At 41.9% G+C, this 18,139-nt stretch overlaps 1 protein-coding gene across 4 annotated transcripts in view; it reads right to left on the reverse strand.

The window, feature by feature from the left end:
• The window catches only part of LOC105490129 (transmembrane protein 182), an 88,325-nt gene that overhangs the window by 18,455 nt on the left and 51,731 nt on the right, over positions 1-18,139 (reverse strand). For 2 of the 4 annotated variants that reach the window (XM_011755512.3, XM_011755510.3), the window contains exon 4: positions 6,356-6,493. The exons of the other annotated variants lie outside the window; for them this stretch is intronic. In XM_011755512.3, coding sequence (XP_011753814.1) covers positions 6,356-6,493 — 138 coding nt within the window. The remainder of the gene's footprint in view (positions 1-6,355; positions 6,494-18,139) is intronic. 4 annotated transcript variants of the gene reach the window in all.

Here is an 18,139-nt window from a genome sequence, read left to right on the forward strand (position 1 = left end):
TACCTCCCACACACCAGAGCTCTGAATATGTTAAGTTCTGAACTCAAGTGAAATATTTGGTTTCCTATTGGGAAGCTATACTTTTGATTTTCTCCTGAAAGCCTACTTGTCACATACCAGGGAAAGTCAGAGAAGCTTAAAAACAAACAAACAAACAAACAAACAAAAAAACCCTGTAGTGGATCCAACCCAAATGCCCATCAATCAACAAGTGGATAAAGAAACTGTGGTACATATACACAATGGAATACTACTCAGTCATTAAAAAGAATGAATTAAAGGCATTCACAGCGATCTGGACGAGGTTGGAGACTATTATTCTAGGTGTAACTCAGGACCAGAAAACTAAATATTGTATGTTCTCACTGATATGTGTGAGCTCAGCTATGAGGACACAAAGGCCTAACAATGCTCCAATGGACTTTGGGGACTTGGGGGGAAGGGTAGAAGGGGACAAGGGATAAAAGACTACAAATAGGGTGCAGTGTATACTGCTCGGGTGATGGGTGCACCGAAATCTCACAAACCACTGCTAAAGAATTTACTCATGTAACCAAACACCACCAGTACCCCAATAACCTATGGAAAAATCGTTTTTAAAAAAATAAAATAATTTAAAAAAACTAAAATGTGAAGGAGAAAAAAGAAAAAAAGAAAAGCCACTGTAGCCACGCCTTGGCCAGCCCCTACCAGGGAGATCCCTGGGCTTGTCCACAGTGGGCAGCTGTTTATAGCCCAGATCTTTCACTGGATGGACGTGGAGACAGCAGGAGTAGACAGCAGGGCTGTGTGTGCCTGCAGGTGTGGATGGCAGGGCTGCACCTGCATGCAGGTGTAGACAGACTGCCTCCAGGCTGTTGACAGTTCTTCCTAAGCTGTCCTGCTCTTGCCTTGCCCCACACACTCTTCTGCTCTGATGGCTGCCACATCCTCCTTTACCTGGAGGAAAACACGAGGAGCCTCTGTGAGCCACATGCTCAGTCTCAGCCAAAGGAAAATGAGCACCTGAACTACGTCCCTTGGTTTCTGCGAGCTGTTTTTGCTAGGATTAAGGAGAAAAAATCCTGAGTTACGTATTAAGTGTCCATCATATCTCTCTTATCTTAGTTGCAAATAAATGCGGTTTACTGATGGGCTATTGCCATTTCTCTTGATCTTCTGAAAAGAAAAAAGGAAAACAAACCACAAATCCCACTTCCTTTTAAGTCAGTCTAACTTGCTAGAGATGGGGACTTTCTATTCCCTTTCTATCTATTGACCTTTCCTACACTAGATTAAGTGTTTCCAACCCTACACTTACAGAAAGCACTGCCTCCAGAGCAGGAAAGATGGGTGAGCTGCAGACAGCTGTGCTTCAGGCTTTTTGCCACACATGGCAGAGGATTCACACAATTCATCCCAACCAGCCCTGCTCATCTCCCTGGTGAGAGGCAGTAGCTTGTGAAGCAGCTGTCTGGGACAAAGAGCTCACCTTGTCTGGGACAAAGAGCTCACCTTGTCCTCACGGAATGGTGCAGAGCAAGCAGGCACATACAGGAATCAAGATGTAACTTGGCCTCTGTGGTGTTTCAAGGGACTAAGGTACACTGCAAAGACACCCTTTGCTTCCATGAGCACACCCTGGACCTGGTATAGGGGCTGCTTGAATCCTTCTACTCTCGAGATGTCCAGGTAGTCTCACCAGCCTGAGAGTCTAACAAAGGATTTAGCCCAAGGTTCAGAGCTCTGCAGTCTCCTCCACCCAGAGAGACTCTGTTTCTACTTTCTGCAGCAAAATTCCACACACATCCCACTTTGCCATTTAAGAAAAGGCTACTTCAATTATGGCAGAAAAATGTTTCTACCTTGATGTGCTGGTAAGATAGTGAATTTTATGGCTGATCTCCCAATGCCAGTGTCCTGAGTGTCCAGGCCACATCCTTACTCATTTCACACACGTAGATGTCCTGCTCATGTACAGAAATTGCTGTGTTGATGTTGCTTTGCCCAGGGATTATGACTATTCAGCTTTACGGTAATTTTCTTCATATAAGCCAATGTTGAGAATGCCATGCCTACGTATCCTAACACTTCCTGCATCTTTCCTATCACATTCAATGCCATGGGGCAGGAGGAGATGTGTGACAACCCATTTGTATCTAAGACTTCTCTGTGAGTCCACATTAAAACAAACGGGGGCAGTTGAGATCTTGCAGAGGTGTGTGATCACTCGCTGAAACAGTTATGGCTGAGGGTCATTGTCCTGACAATGACTACACTTTGCCCAGAACTGACTCCCCTGGAAACAGGTGGCCTGGCCTGCCTGAGGAAGTCTCTGTCCAAGTGTAGGGAGAAGCAGTATCCACCTTCCAAGCCTTCTGAGCCTTGCTCTGAGCCTGTTGACCTAGCAAAGGGAATACCATGGGCTCCATCCCTCCTACCCCACAGCCCTGATATAAGCATCCCTCTGCCATGCATGGAATGTCTAAACACAGGGCTGCTGATGCCAAAGAGTCTTCCTATGTGCACACACCCAGCAATGGCCATAGAAAATTTAGCTCTGCCCTTCCCTAACACCATCTGCCCAAAAATACAGACAGCGTCCAATTCTGTTTGTGACATTGAAAAAGCAGCCACCACAAGCCTGAGCCCAGGCTGCACCTGCTCCTAGTTGTGGGCAAAGCTCAATGTGCTGGCCCAGGGCTGGCATGGGAGCCTCTGGAAGGAGTGACCAGTCACATTCCATCCCATGCGACAGGGTAGCTCTCCCTGCTCTTGGTAAACAAATGGCCATACACAAACAATGTAGAATTGTACTGAGGCGGAAATTAAAGAAAGAAAAATAAAATTAAGTAGAAAAATAAATAAGCTTTCCTGTATTAGGGCAGCAACAGGCATAGCCCAGACCCAGGAAAAGCCTCAATAAACACTATCTGAGAAGCCAGGACACAAAGAACGTGCTCTGGAGACTCTCCCAGCACTCCCTCAGCAAAGGGAGAAGAAAAACAAATTTTCCTTTCTCTTTTTAGTATGAGTTTATAGATTCCTGTTCTCTGTAACTCGTAACTTCAAGTATTTTGTTTTATCTAAGCGGCATGATGAAGGTCATGAGAAGCCTGAGCAGGCCCAAACGACAGCCATCTGGGTGCCATAGCGAAGGTTATGAGATAAGCCCATGCTAGACACTAGAGCAAACCTAGATAACAGCCATCTGGGCTGCATAGCAACCATCATATGTAATCCTGAGTTACACACCGGCCACAATTTGATTAACTGTCTCTGTTCTGCCTCTGTTTCATTGCTTTCATGCCACTGAAAGCCTGCTTCAAGCTAGCCCACCCCCTTTTTGAAGTGTGTATAAAGTTCAAGAGCTGTCTTTGTTCTGGGCCCAGTCTCAGGATGTTAATCCACTGGATCTGAGTGCACTCAGTAAAATCCTCCTCCTTTACCCTGAGGTCTCTCTGGTCCTCCTGATTCCCATAACAGTGCCACAAAGGAAATTATAATAAAAGTCAAATGTAAAGTAAATGTCCTCTGAATCATCCAGTTTCATGGCTTTGAAAATGGGCTCCCTCAACACCTTGGACACCTCAGAACTGCTCGGGGCTTTTGCATGAAGTGCTGAGCAAGGAAACACTTGGCCCTTTACCATAAGCAACACAAGGTTCATTTTTTAAAAATCTGACATGTACAATTATTAAGTGTCAATTAAAAATAATAATAAAGGCAAAAAGAAAAAATCTACCAGTTACAGGTGTATGGATATATGAGTACATTAAATGCTTTATCCTCCTACACAGTTCTCAGCCAAACATAATTCTTCGCATATATTGCTTTCTTGCACAAATTGCAAAATGGAAAAAGACCAACAATTTTTTTCAAAGCTACTAAACACACAAACGCAAACACACACACACACACACACACACACACACACAAATTGTCCAAAAACCGGGACCAAAACCAGGATCAAAGCAGTTCTGAGTTTAAAACAACCATGCTGCCCATAATACATTATCACTAAACTATGGTTATTACATGTTCCCTCTATTGAAAAAATGTGGTTACAAAAAAAAAAAAAGCAAGGAAAAAGAAGAAACAAATATTTACACATGTAAATAGAGCACTGTTATTTCTGGGAAGACCATAGAAAAATATGTACCCTCATTAGAACTTTGAAAAGGAAAAGGGTAAAGTGCAGTTTGGGTGAGAAAAACATATTTGGCCAAGAAGATGCACAGCTTTAAGGGATATAAGGATATGGGATCTGGTCCTAGGAATTATGAATTCAAGCAGCAGGGATTATAATTTCTCAGATCTAAGTGAAAAAAGCCAGACACAAAAGTCCACATATTGTGTGATTTCATTCATAGGAAATATTCAGAATAGGCAAACTCATACGGATAGAAAGTAGATTAGAGGTTTCTTAGAGCTGGTCAGGAGAGAAGGAGAACAAAAAACAGGGTTTCTCTGTGGAGTAATAAAAATATTCTGAAATCAGATAGTGATGATTCTTGCACAACTCTGTGAACATCCTAAAACCCTACGCTGAATTATACACATCAAAATGGTAGGCTGTATGTTGATTACATCTCAATACAAAAGGCTTTTGTAATGAAGAGCTTTAATGGCTAAATCCAGTGAAAGAAAACAGTTGAAATAAAAGACAAAAGAATGGTTTAAACAGGGTTCTTCTTCTCAGAGTGAGATTTTTCTGAGCTCTTTAAACTGTTGGGGCTCAGGAAACAAAACCCCAAAATGAAGCCCCAGGAGCAGCCTCAGAAGCAAAAGTTTTCCTTTGACCTTCTCCTGCCCTCCTGCCTCCCAGCCCTGTTCTCTCCCGAGGCTGGCCTTAGAAACCATAAAGGCACCCCTCTCCACAAAGGTGAATCATAGAAACCAGAACTCCTTTCCCCAAAGCCAGCCATGAAACCTGAACATATGACTCTAACTCTCCCTCCACCTTTCTGGGTAAAAACTGGCCTCAAAGGAATGACCTGACCTACGTTGTTTGCCAATAGGTCATAAGATCCCAATTCCAGAGAGGGTCCTGCCCCACACCCGGAAGGCAGGCGTGCTGCTCAGAGGCCAAGAAGAAGCTAAACAGACAGGCCTCGCTGGGTTCCGCACTCGTCTATGACCATTAGATCCCACCCTTTTTGTCCAATCATTTCTACACAGCTGCCTATCCTTCGTGGAACATAAGCATAAAACTAGACAATTTGCCCATATCTTTTTAGGTCTTCAATCTCAAAGCTGCCGTGTATACATGTTAAATAAATATGTATGCCTTTTCTTCAATTAATCTGCCTTTTGCAAGTCGATTTTTCAGGGAAACTTCTGTTCCTCTTGGCCCCTATAAAACACAGGATCTAGATCTGATTATTCTTTTTATTCCCTCTACAGAATTAAGCACCATCTTATGCAGAAAGTATTGTTGTTACCTGAGCACTGATGAAGTGACACTGGGCAGCGTCACAAGCTATCTTTCCAAAGATTAGAAGGACAACAATCCTTTCCATTCTGTTCCTTTCCTTCAACTGTCACTATGGTGCCACCTCTTCAAATTACTTTTCTATTTGCAGTGTGATCATTTTAGCAGGAATCAAATAAGTTAGAAACCAGACTAAAATAAATGCAAGCTTCACACAGAAAATAATATATTCAGATAATTCACGTGAACCACAATTAATTAATTAATTGTTCTCAAACTCCTAACCTAAGTGATGCACCCACCTCAGCCTCCCAAAGTACGGGGACTACAGGTGTGAGCCACCACACCTGGCATGAACAAACAATTAAGAAAATGAATGGTGATGATGTAGAAAAATATTTTTGTACCTATGATAAATCAAGAGTGTGTGTTTGTCATAAATATCATCACGGGGCTATCTTTGAAGAGCTCAGAAAATACCTGCCCATATCACAACCTGACATGTTACAGAGACATACGTTACAATCCCCATTTACAGACGGCAAATTAATAGGGTAAGAGGTTAACAGCCTCTTGCGCACCTTGGAGTGAGTCAGTGACAGAGTTTTCTCCTCTAAGCCTCAGTGTTCTCCTCTTTATAATAATGGGCTTACAGTGAGCAGAGACTATCATGATGGCTAAATGTGTCAGCATGTGGAAAATGGAAAGTCCCTGGAAAGTGTCTGACACATAGTGTTCAGGAAATATTGTATACATATATTATTAGTTTGTGTTCAAGAAGTATTGTATACAAATATTATTAGTTCGTGTTCAAGAAGTATTGTATACAAATATTATTGTGTTACTGTTACTAGAAGGCTGTTGCCTGAATATAGAAACGAAAAATTGAAAGACATGAAGAAAAACCATGGCTGAAAGTCATACCCACTTAACTGTACGTACCTGCAGCAATATAGGAGCCTCCCCCAGCTTTGTAGAGAAAGTGGCTGGCGAAGGGGGCCGCACAGATGATCAGAAAGCTTGCGATGACTACAGCAACTACCCCCAGGAGCATCAGGACTGCCCAAAAACCGCGGTAAACTGGAGCCCCCAGGAGGAAAAGAGAAAAGAAAGAAAAATACACGTAGATTATGGATACAGCAGATTGCCACACAATCAGTTGCTTTCGTCTTCATTTTTCTAATTTCAGCCATGGGCACTGCTAGATAGAATGCCAGGGATGGGTCTCAACAAACAGGAGATTTTATCAGATGACCTTGGAATCAGTGATGTCCGTGTTCGTGACTTTCAATCAACTCCTCTTGCTCAATGTTTGTACCACACACAAGCTTAATATACTGTGGGAGCTCTTTTTTTCCATCAAGATTTTCCACTTTAGAAGCAAGAAGACCTAAGGTTCTTGCTTCTAAAGAGTTCCCCCATTTAAGTGCCCACTCGGATAGCATAGAAGTGTTTCACACCGAAGGTCCAAACACATGTAAAGGCATTCACATTATTTACAAACACTGCCTCACATCTTCTGCTAAGATATATTTGCACCATGATTATCTCTGAGAGCTGATAACAGTCACCCCAAGCCCCTAACCACAACAAAAATATCTGCTTCTATTTAGATTGTTGGCTCTATAGAAAATAGTCTAAGGCAATAAAAAATGACAAGCAAAACCATAAAAGAAGTTTGTTTAGCTATGCTTTCCAAGCAAATCTGAGAATTTAAATCAGATTTATTTAAGGCCTACCTCTTTCTATTAATATTTTCACTTAGAAAGATTCAAAATGAGAGGTATAGAAGTCTATAGGCATCAAGGACAAGCAAGGCTAAGTTAATGGTACAGCTGGTGAAAAATAGATAGCAGGTTTGGTGACATACGGTAATCAAACAAAAAGGAATTCTACAATCATTTTTGAGTTGGATAATTACCAACCTTAACCAAATTCATCGTTTCCAAAAGGCTAACATGATAAAATAAATTCTTGATGGTATAGATGGGGGAATGCTTAGTGAAACATATTAGTCAAGTTATATTTTAAGAAAATATAAAACTTGATAAGAAGGCAAAGAATGTTTTTCCTCAACACACCTTCCTGGCAAAGAAGAAATCTATCAACCAACTGGAGTCTTAGAGGAAAGAAGATGGGACGATGGAAATTTGAGAAGAGGAGTCACCTCGGTTAAATGGAAAAGGAAGGCTCAGATTTTTATATGAATAACCAAGTCCTGAAGACAGAAATACCTGATAGGTTTTCACTTCCCATACCAATGCTGGCCACTTGGCATGGTTTCCAGGGCTGCTGTGTCAGACAACATTCTGCAGTTGTATTCAGATTCAGCAGGGAACAGGGCAGTGAAGAGATACTAATGTTGAGTATGGAAATCAAGAGTTGCAGAGTGTGGGCCAAATATTTGCTGTCCTTGTCCTTCCACAGTTTATTAGGCAATTGGTGAGTCTCACATTTTACATTTTCATTTACTTCATCTAGAAATAGGTTGAGGTTATCTTTCACAGGACAGCTTCCATGCCAAGTGCTAGGGGTATAATAACTACTAACAAGAAGCAGCTCAGAGAATAAGAAATTCATTCCACGGCTGCACTGATCACAACTAAAACTAGGTAAGTATGACAAGCAACCATATAAGGAGTGAAAGTAAATAATAGCAAGTGGGGTGAGAAGGAAAGTCAAGTCTTAACAAAAGATGAAGTTGCAAAGAGTTATCTGATTTTCTTCTTTTTTTTCCTCATGGATTTGGCCTGAAGGTAAGCCAACTGGAAACTGTGTAAAAGGTGTGAATAACAAAAATCTTTAGTTGAATTCATTTCCTAGAAATCTAGGAAAATAGGCCCCTGAAAGCCAGAGTAAATCTCCATGTTTATTTTTTCCTCTTTTTATTCCCTTAGTCCTGCCTCCAGATCAGCTTTAAATACAGGTCTGCACTGCTGCCCCAGTGGAGGTGTGGGCACTTAAGATCCCAAATGATGACCCAACCCTCTAGATAGAGGAACCACAAAAAGGAGCCCTCATTGTGCAAAGAGGAGGGAGGAATCATGGTTATGCTTTTTCCCTTTTCTCTTGCTGCTTGCTGTGTGTCACGGCTGCATGGAAATGTGCCACAGCACAGGAAGCCACAACTCAGAATTCAACCTTTCTGGCCAGAGAAACTGGGAAGCGGTCCGAGGACCCAGAGGGTGTAAACAAAATCTCACAGAGAAAAGAGCTAAAGAAAAGACTCTAAAATTCTATGTTTGAACCTACACAAGGACCAAGTGTACCCCCAAGTTGCACATGCACAGGAAATAGACCAAGAAGCATAGCAAAGTCTTTGAGAACCAAATTACAGTTTGAAGACCATCCAGGTTCCAGAGCAAGCCCTGAGTAGTGTGAGCCCCGGGGTGCAGGGCACCAAGAGCATCACATAGACTTTGAAAACTGAATTGACATTGAAACTGCCACCACAGAAGAAAGGGACAGATTGGGTTGGTTGATTGCCTGCTGAAAAAAAACAATAAAATTTAAAAAAATCAACATTATCCAGAGAATTTTAACAGTGAATTCTCCAGTGAATTTAACACGTTGAATTTTGACAACATAAAATTGAAGGTGTCCAGGATATAACCTGAAATTACTTGACATACCAACAAATAATGAAAATCTGATCAATTATCAAAGAGACAGCCAACCCAAAGATGATTTAGATATACTTTCCAAATGTGATGAAACACAAATTTATAGATACAGGACACTCACACTCAGCAAACTCCAAAAGATAATAAACTCCCCCAATAAATTAGTCAAGACACATAGTAAAAAAATTACCAAAAGCCCGTAGCAAAGAAAAAGTCTGGAAAGCAGCCAGAGGAAAAAATCATGACATAAAACATATGCCGAAACAATCCCAAGACTCTAACTTTCTCGTCAAGAATGACGGAGGCCAAAAGACAGTGGGAAAACATTTTTAAGGTGCTGAAAGAAAAGACCTTCAACTAAAATTCTGCACGTGGTGAAAATATCTTCTAGAAATAAGGGTAAAATAAAGCCATTTGTGAAGAAGGAAAGCGTAGAATGTGTTACCAGCAGACCTGTTCTACAGGAAATGCTGAAGGAAGTTCTTTAGGCTGAAGAGAAATGACACCAGAGCGCACGTGACACTTTAGAAATGGAGGAAGAGCAGCAGAACTGGTTAATATCCATGTAAATAAAGTAGACTCTATTTCTTGTCTTAGTTCCTTTAAAAGATATGGGTTAGAATTTTAAAAATCAGATTAATACAGTAGAAAAACATAGGTGTTGGAATCAGAGGGACCTGAGTATTCACCACTTTCCTTCAAGGTAACTTTGGGCCAGTTACTGACGCTCCCAGAAGTCTCTCTTCCTGTAAAACAGGGATGTTTGCGTCTATCCTTTAGAGCCATTAGTAGAATGACTTACAAAGTATGTGAAGTCTGTGGCATATAATAAGAAACCAGTAAAAGGCGTTTCTTTTTTTTTTTTTTCTTTTTGAGACAGAGTCTTGCTTTGTCATACAGGCTCGAATGCAGTTGTGCGATCATAGCTCCTTGCAGCTTCAAGCTCCTGGGTTCAAAGCATCCTCCTGCTTCCTCCACCCAAAGGGCAGGGATTACAGTCATGAGCCACCACGTGTGGTGGCTTTTACTGCTATTATTATCAAGATTGCATTATCACTGCACAGCAGGGGGTCTTGTGTTCAGCAACAGGAAAATGCATTCTTTCCCTTAGCTTGTATGGTTAGCCCTCTGTATCTGGGTTTTGCATCTGTGGATTCAACCAACCATCGATCAAAAATATTTAGGAAAAACACCACAAAAAATGTCAACACAACAATAAAAATCATACAAATGTTAACACAGTACAATATAACAACAATTTACTTAGTACATACATTGTAGTAGATATTAGAAGCAATTTAGAGATGATTTAAAGTATACAGGAGGATGTGCATAGGTTATATGCAAATACTATGCCATTTTATATCAGGGACTTGAGTGTTCACAGATTCTAATATCCTCAGGGGGATGGGTCCCTGAGGATTATCCAAGGATGCTGTGGGACAACTGGATGGCTGTACACTGTTTCTGATGTGCCACTGAGGATGGAACATCTCTTTAAATGATAGCTTAGAGTGTAGTAGTCATGTTCGGGCAAAGTAAACTACTGATACAGAAAGTTCTACAAAGTTCTCATACCATCTCCCATGGGAACGTTTTCTGTCCATTTACCTCCTAAAAAGGCAGTAGTCACGTTCCATATCACATGACTCTACTCCTACAAACCTAAAACATCAGTAAATGGGAGCAGACACCTGACACAAAGCCAGGTGACCTCTGACCCATGCCTTCTGAAGAACAGTTTGAAAAGATGAGTTGGAATCATCCCTGTGATCCCCTAGGAACCAGAACACTGAGAAACCAAGGTGATGAGCAGCAGAGCAGAAGCTCACGGGAGGCACTGATAGCCCGGTCCAGGTCCAGATGAGCCAGGGAAGCCAAGGGCTCAGCGATCCTGAACCAGGTCGCACAGAGGGCAGAGGAAGCAGCCGGAGCCTCAAGGCAGCGGGCAGCAGAGGGGATGTAAGAAAAGGAGGAGACTCACGATGAGGGAGAGGAAGAAACAGAGAGTAAGACAGAAGTGGGGAACAATGCACCCCAGAGCTGCTGTCATTCCTGACCACTGCGAATCCCTGCCCTTTCAATTGCTCTAGCAAAGGAGCCCAGCTTTTGATTCTGAATCCCCCGCACAAGGCAGGAACCACAGATTGGCATTTAAAGGAAGGGAGGGCCTTGGCTGCCTAGAGAGCTTTGATCACATAGAAATAGCCTCCAAGTCAGATGCCTGAGTGCCGTCACCATGTGCTTTGTTTCCTGCCTATGCCTGTAACATTCAAAAGTGCCTAACATCAAGCATATTACAAAATTTGTTGGAATTTCCTATTTTCTAGCTAATTATATTGCATAGTCTTCATAGGTACTGCACTTCAATTGCAGAATTAAAATCCTCAGTCATAATAAAGAATTGTCTTGTAGAATTGCGTAGAGTTCATGCACTCTCTGAAGCAAAACTGAGCCAATCAGAGAATCTTCAACACAGAGTGAATTAAGTGCATGCATTTGGGAATTGAAACATGATATGGGAGCTCGTCTGCTTATTAGTTGTGTGACAATGATAGACTTTAGTTTTCTAATACAGAAAGCAGTATTCTTTTCGTAGGCTTATAGTGAGGATTCATTGATATAATATATGAAAAGTGGCTGTATGCAGTAAGCACTCAAGTATATTTGCTATGATTATTATTAATTATGACACCTTGTAATAAAATGGTCTTGTCAACAATGTGGCTGATACTAACAAATATCATCTAATCTCATGGATCCAGGGTGGAGATAGGCTTTAAGTCATCTATATATATATAAGAACATACACATATGCACACACACACACATATATTAACACTGAAAACTGAAAGACTGTCCTTAGAGGCTATAAATGTGGTGTGTGTGTGTGTGTATACACACATATATAATGATATATATTTTAGATATATATATATAATTTTATATACCTATACAATTTTTGGAGGATATTTTTGTTTGGTTAGTAATTTATATCATTTCAATCTCTTAGATCTTGACTGTATCTCAGAGAAAACTGAGTTGGTTTTCTTGTTGTTTATTTGAGCTTGTAAAACTACACAGCCTTGTCTTTCAAGGTTTAGGACTGTGCCTAGTAGAAGCATCTCTAAAAATCCATTTGTCTCATTAAATACAGTTCAATGCTTAACCTACATAATATTGAACTTCTATTAGTGCCTATTAGAACACGAAGCAAGATTTACAATGGAAATGCATTTACATGTAATCTATACAATCACAATGTGGATAATTAAAGGAAAGCATGTGTGAATCTGTGAAAGGATTAAAGAATTAAAGACTGGTTTTAAAGAGAGTAAGTTCTGTTGATTTTTCAATCAATTGGTCAACTGGCCTATGAAGAGCTCCTTGGGCAGGTGCCGAACTGAGGATGGCGGCCAATCAGTCCAACAACAGATGTTGTATAAATAGTTCTGGGGAATTCAATTTATTTTCCCAAACAGATTAAACTTTTACGGAATTACATTTTCTAGCAACTTATTTCATAACCTTATTCTAGTAGATCTAGACTGAGAATCATCGGCCAAAAGTGTACTGAAATATGATATCAACATATTCTGTGTAACTATATCATTTCATATTTTTCTAACATTTCCCTTTATACATAGTATTTTCTAGTAATTATTTGAGAAGTATTCTGTTGTTTATTTATAAATAAAACAGGCTGGGCACGGTGGCTCACACCTGTAATCCCAGCACTTTGGGAGGCCGAGGTGGGTGGATCATTTGAGGTCAGGAGTTCAACACATGATGAAACCCCATCTCTACAAAAAACACAAAAATTAGCCAGGCATGGTGGCATATGCCTGTAATCCCAGCTACTCGGGAGGCTGAGGCAGGAGAATAGCTTGAACCCAGGAGATGGAGTTTGCAGTGAGCCAAGATGGTGCTACTGCACTCCAGCCTAGGCAACAGAGCAAGATTTCATCTCAAAAAAAAAAAAAAAAATCAATAAATAAATTAATAAAATAAAACAGTCATTGAATCATTAGAGATTGTCTAGTTTGTTAAACAGAGCATATAGGGAATGCAAATCTATGTTCCTGATGTCTCAATTTTATCCATAAAAATATATAATAGAAAGAGTATTAACTGCATACAAATTCAAATTTCAGATTCAAGCATAGGTCAAAGGAACTCATGTCTTGCGTATACCTGAAAGGTCAAATTCAAAGTGATGTGAGTAGGCAGTATAGGGAAACGTCTGTTAAAAATCCTTCAGGAAGGAAATTTAAAAATAACCAAAAACTACAGGACCATGAAGGCTATGAAGTAAAGTTGACTATTAATGATGCACACTAACGTGGGTGTGTCTGTATGAGTGTGCTTACGCAGTATCTACGTGCCTTTTTGTGCATGTGTGAAGATTACCACAGGCAAGAAGCTAGTGGCAGAATGGGAATCTGTTCTGAATTCAATGGAAAAAGTTAGGAAAGTAAAGCCCCATAGTATTTCTTTTTCCAGAGAAAAAGAGTAAAATATGCACTAAAACCTCATTAATTTAGATGACAGGCAAAAGCAGCCTGACGTTTTAACTGTGACTGATTTTAGAATAAGTTCCATTCCAAGCCATCCACATCCATCCAACAACTCAAACTGGTGTCTCATCAGGGGCCTCTAAGAGGGGCCTTGCCAGGCTTGCTTAGCAAATGGGCACAGTGCTGGCAACCAGAAGCCACTTTATTTAGCAAACATATGCTGAGGGCTTTCTACGTGCAAGGCACCAAAAACTGCCAGAGTCAGACATAATCCTTGCCCTCGCAAGTTCTCTTCCCCAGAAGGAAAAGCATATTTGCTTTTCTTAACGCTGGGTACTAAACGTACCTAGTAGAGGTATGCTTGAATATGACGGTGTTGAATGGCATGGAAAGGCCATGATTTCAGGGCTGAGTAGCAGTGAGAAAGGGCATATGGTGCTGGATCTCAGCGTTTGCCTACAATTCATGGGGCAGAAGGCAGGAGCCAGGCCATGCCAATCAGAGAGGGAAAGAGTTCCATGGAACGTGGGGTAGGAAGCTGCTCCCTGCGGCTGCCACCAGGTGGACGAGGGGAAGAGAAAATGGGGAACCTGGAAAAGTGGTTGAGGCTTTGTTTTCCCTTCCAAGGAGCCGGTGCCCGAGCACATGGGTGTCAGGGGGTGCTCAAGACCATTAATCAGAGATACCAATCCAACTGGTATCAGAGTATCCCTGTTAAAAGTATACAGAGAATGAACTGCCAGGAAGAAGAATAGAACAAGGAAAAGGTAATTCCTAATTAAGGTGGCTATTGTAGCAAACCCAAGTGGGAGCTCATAAAAGACTGACCCAGAGCTGAGCAGCTGGGATGGAGATGACGTAAGCTTTGCTGTTACTGTTGTTACAGGTGGTGAGGAAACCAGGAAGAATCAAGAGTGTCTCTACGGGTTTTCATTTGCAAGCAAAACCAGTTTGTTCTGTTAAGATATTTAAACATTTCCTCTCGATTTTGCATAATATAATTTGCAGAACAAACCTTCTTTCATAGAGGGTATAGAGAGAAAAGTCAACCCAAATGATCACAATTCCAAATCTGTAGTGTTTTGATAAGTGATTTTGTTGTACATACAAAACTGTAAATATTTTATTTGCAGCTTAAAGATAAACTTAAGTGTTACTCATTTTTCAAAACTTGCTATATTGCCTCAGACACCCACAAAGCTAGTTCATAAAGCTAATCCTGTGTTTCGACACATCCTCAAGCACACGCAGTGTGAAGTGCTATAAAATGTTCCAAATGAAGCCAAAACAAAACACGCCACTCCCCCCCACCTCCCTCGCAGCAAATGAGGGCCGCCAGCATATGTCGCCTCGCTTTAGGCAATGTGCTTCTGTTGTGCAGGCCAGCAAGCCTGGCCTTCATCTCCATACACTGCTTGTCTTGGCAGTGTCGGGCAGGTCTAAAAATACAGTAGTGCCTGCACCAAAGCAGAAGGACAGGCTGTACAGTATCTCTGCATCTGAACCCCACAATCGTGAACATGCCAAGCAAAGTCCAGTGCTCAGCATGGCCCATTGATTTGTTTTCTGGACGCTAAGAACTCTGAGATCAGATGGAGTTTATTAACCTCCCACCCTTAAACATTGCCCGATTCAGGAGATGCTTCAGGGAGGAAGCACACTGGGCACAAGGGGGAGGGATTCCACCTTCCACTCTGGCAGTGACCTTGGGAAAGTCCTTGAAGCAGGAGAAGCCTGGGTTTCTTCACACAGGGTTGAGAGCACGTCCATGTTCATTATCTCACTTGCTCCTTCTAAGGAGCCTGGGGGTTAGGAGGGAGGCTTCCTGGGTGCTGGGAAGGGTGGTTTTGCAGTATTAGTGGTCCTATGGGTGATGGCTGCAGTAACAGGAGTAATAGTCCAATGCAACTTGGAAACAGCCGCCACCAGCATCCTCAAAGTCACAGAGCTGAGGGGACTGAGGTCCTGCGTACAAAGCCACTCAGTGCCCACCCCAGGGGACCAGGTGAGCACACAGGGCCTAATCTCCAGCTCCAAGGTCCTCGCCTGCCCGCATCTCCCTCAGTAGGGAAGGGAGGCAGGTCAGTGGCCCCCATCGCTGCCACATATCAGAACCACTTGGAGAACCAAAACATAACACCCATGTTAAGATTCCAAACCAGACCAGCTGAATGGGGATCCCTAAGGGTAGGCACAGGCATCAGTCTTTTCAAAAGCCGAATAAAGCTGGGTGCCGTGGCACACTGTGTAATCCCTGTTACACAGGAGGATCACTTGAGCCCAGGAGTTCAAATCCAGCCTGGGCAACATAACGAGACATCCTCCACCGCCACCCTTGTCTCTCAAAAATAAACAAATGTTTTTTATAATAAATTTTAAAAAATAAAGCCCACTGGGACACTGTGATTCGCAGCCAGATTACGAAAGGTAAGACTCCTGGTCCCGCTGAGCGGCTACTTTTAACGAGCAGGTTCTGCAAGTCAGGCAATGGCTTAGCCCTCACACGCGTTCTTTCCTCTGTCTTCCCAGCAGTCTCTATGTTGCATTTTACAGATGAGGCTCAGAGAGGTCAAGGCACATTCCAGAAATTAAACAGCCAGTAAAGGGTAGGGTCAAGATTGTAATTCACAGCTGTCTGGAGAGTCCGCTATCACTAGTCTTAGGTTTGCTGTGTTTTTCCAAGTCGGTTGGCACTGGTCCCTCTGTACCTTCTAGGTTCAAATCTTCCCATTCTGGCTTCTCCTACTATATCTGCCAGAAATTTTGAAAAAATGCTGAAGTCCTCTAAAGGAAAAGTTATTACCATCCCTCAAGGCTCTTCTTTGCAATCCCGTTTCCTCTAACTAGAATAAATAGCCTTCCTACTTACCATGAACTTCATGTGCTCACTCACTCAAATTCATATGTTGAACGCCTAACCCCCAAAGTGTGAGAGAATTTGAAGATGGAGACTTGAGGAAGTACATAAATTTAGATGAGGTCATGACAGAAGGGTCCCCATGATGGGACTAGTGACTTTATGAGAAGAAGAGGAGAGAGTTCATTGTCTTTCTGCCAGCAAGAGTACAAAATACAAAGCTATCTGCAACCCTGAAGAGAGCCCTCTTCAAACCCAGCCACGCTGGCACCCTGATCTTGGACTTCACGCTTTCAGAGTGATGAGAAACAAATGTCTTGTTTAAGCCACCAGACTGTGGTATTTTGTTACAGCAGTCCAAGTTCATGAAAACACTTCTTCCCCTTCATCTGAGAAAGCATTCTCCCCTCCTTAAAGGGACATCACAGAGACAGTTACCTCCTTACTTCCACTAAAGAATCAGTCAGAATAGAGGTACATTCAAGATTTGGAATACCCTTTACCAAGTGTGCAATCTTGGCCAAATTACTTGGCTTCTCCATGCCTCAGTTTCCTTCCCTAAAATGTGATGATAATACCTATTTTATAATTAGGATGATTGGGATGAAGGTCCGTGGTAACGGAATGCCAGTCACTGGACTGAGCACTGACTGCCATTCCCTGTACAATCCCCTTCCCCTTCCTGATTGTGAGTGTCTGGGACTCAGTCTTGCTCATCTCTCTAAACCCAGTGGAAGCTTTATGGCTTGCATGCTCAATAAAATATCAGTAAGTAAAGAATCAATAATTTATCACTCAATACCCCCTGTAATCCCAAGGTTAATGAGATATTCAAAGGCCATGGAACAGAGTGAAGCAAACTCATTCAAAATGGAAATGAATTCAGGATCTTGACCTCATTGTCACAATGACTGGGGAGTCTTTATCATGTAAATCCCTATGAAAGAGAAGCAGGCCTTGGAAAAAGAAGAGGCATCAAGGGATTGAACGTTAACACCTGAGTACTAAGTACCAGCGCTGAGGCTGGGCAGGCAAGGTGGCTCACGCCTGTAATGCCAACACTGTGGGAGGCCAAGGTGGGTGGATCACGAGGTCAGGAGTTCAAGACCAGCCTGATCAAGATGGTGAAACCTCGTCTCTACTAAAAATACAAAACTTAGCCGGGCACGGTGGCAGGCACCTGTAATCGCAGGTACTCAGGAGGCTGAGGCAGGAGAATCGCTTGAACCTGGGTGGCAGAGGTTACTGTGAGCCGAGATCCCACCACTGCACTCCAGCCTGGGTGACAGAGTAAAACTCTGTCTCAAAACACACACACACACACACACACACACACACACACACACACACACACACACAAACAAAACAGAGAGAACAGAGAGCTGAGTGTTATGTAATCTTCCTCTCTATGCGCCTGAATTCCAGTGCTTCAAATGAATCAAGAACATCAGGGACCTCTGTAAATGCTCCTGCCTAACTCTAAAACTGCCAGAAAAGACAAATTTCCTCAGTCACTGATTTCCTTAAAAAAAAAAAAAAAATTTTTTTTTATCTATACCTGAAAAGACCTGTGATCTTTTACACTAAGCCATGATAGGAACATTTTAATACCACTTTATTCTTATACTTTTTTAAACACTGAATTGGAATCTGCTGGCTTTGGCTTTGTACAGACAGTAGAAAATAATTATAGCAAAGGCTTATGTACTTAGTTGTAAGTATTCTAGGA

This window comes from Macaca nemestrina, chromosome 13 (assembly GCF_043159975.1).
Source record: "Macaca nemestrina isolate mMacNem1 chromosome 13, mMacNem.hap1, whole genome shotgun sequence".
In the NCBI taxonomy this organism is placed as follows: Eukaryota; Metazoa; Chordata; class Mammalia; order Primates; family Cercopithecidae; genus Macaca; species Macaca nemestrina.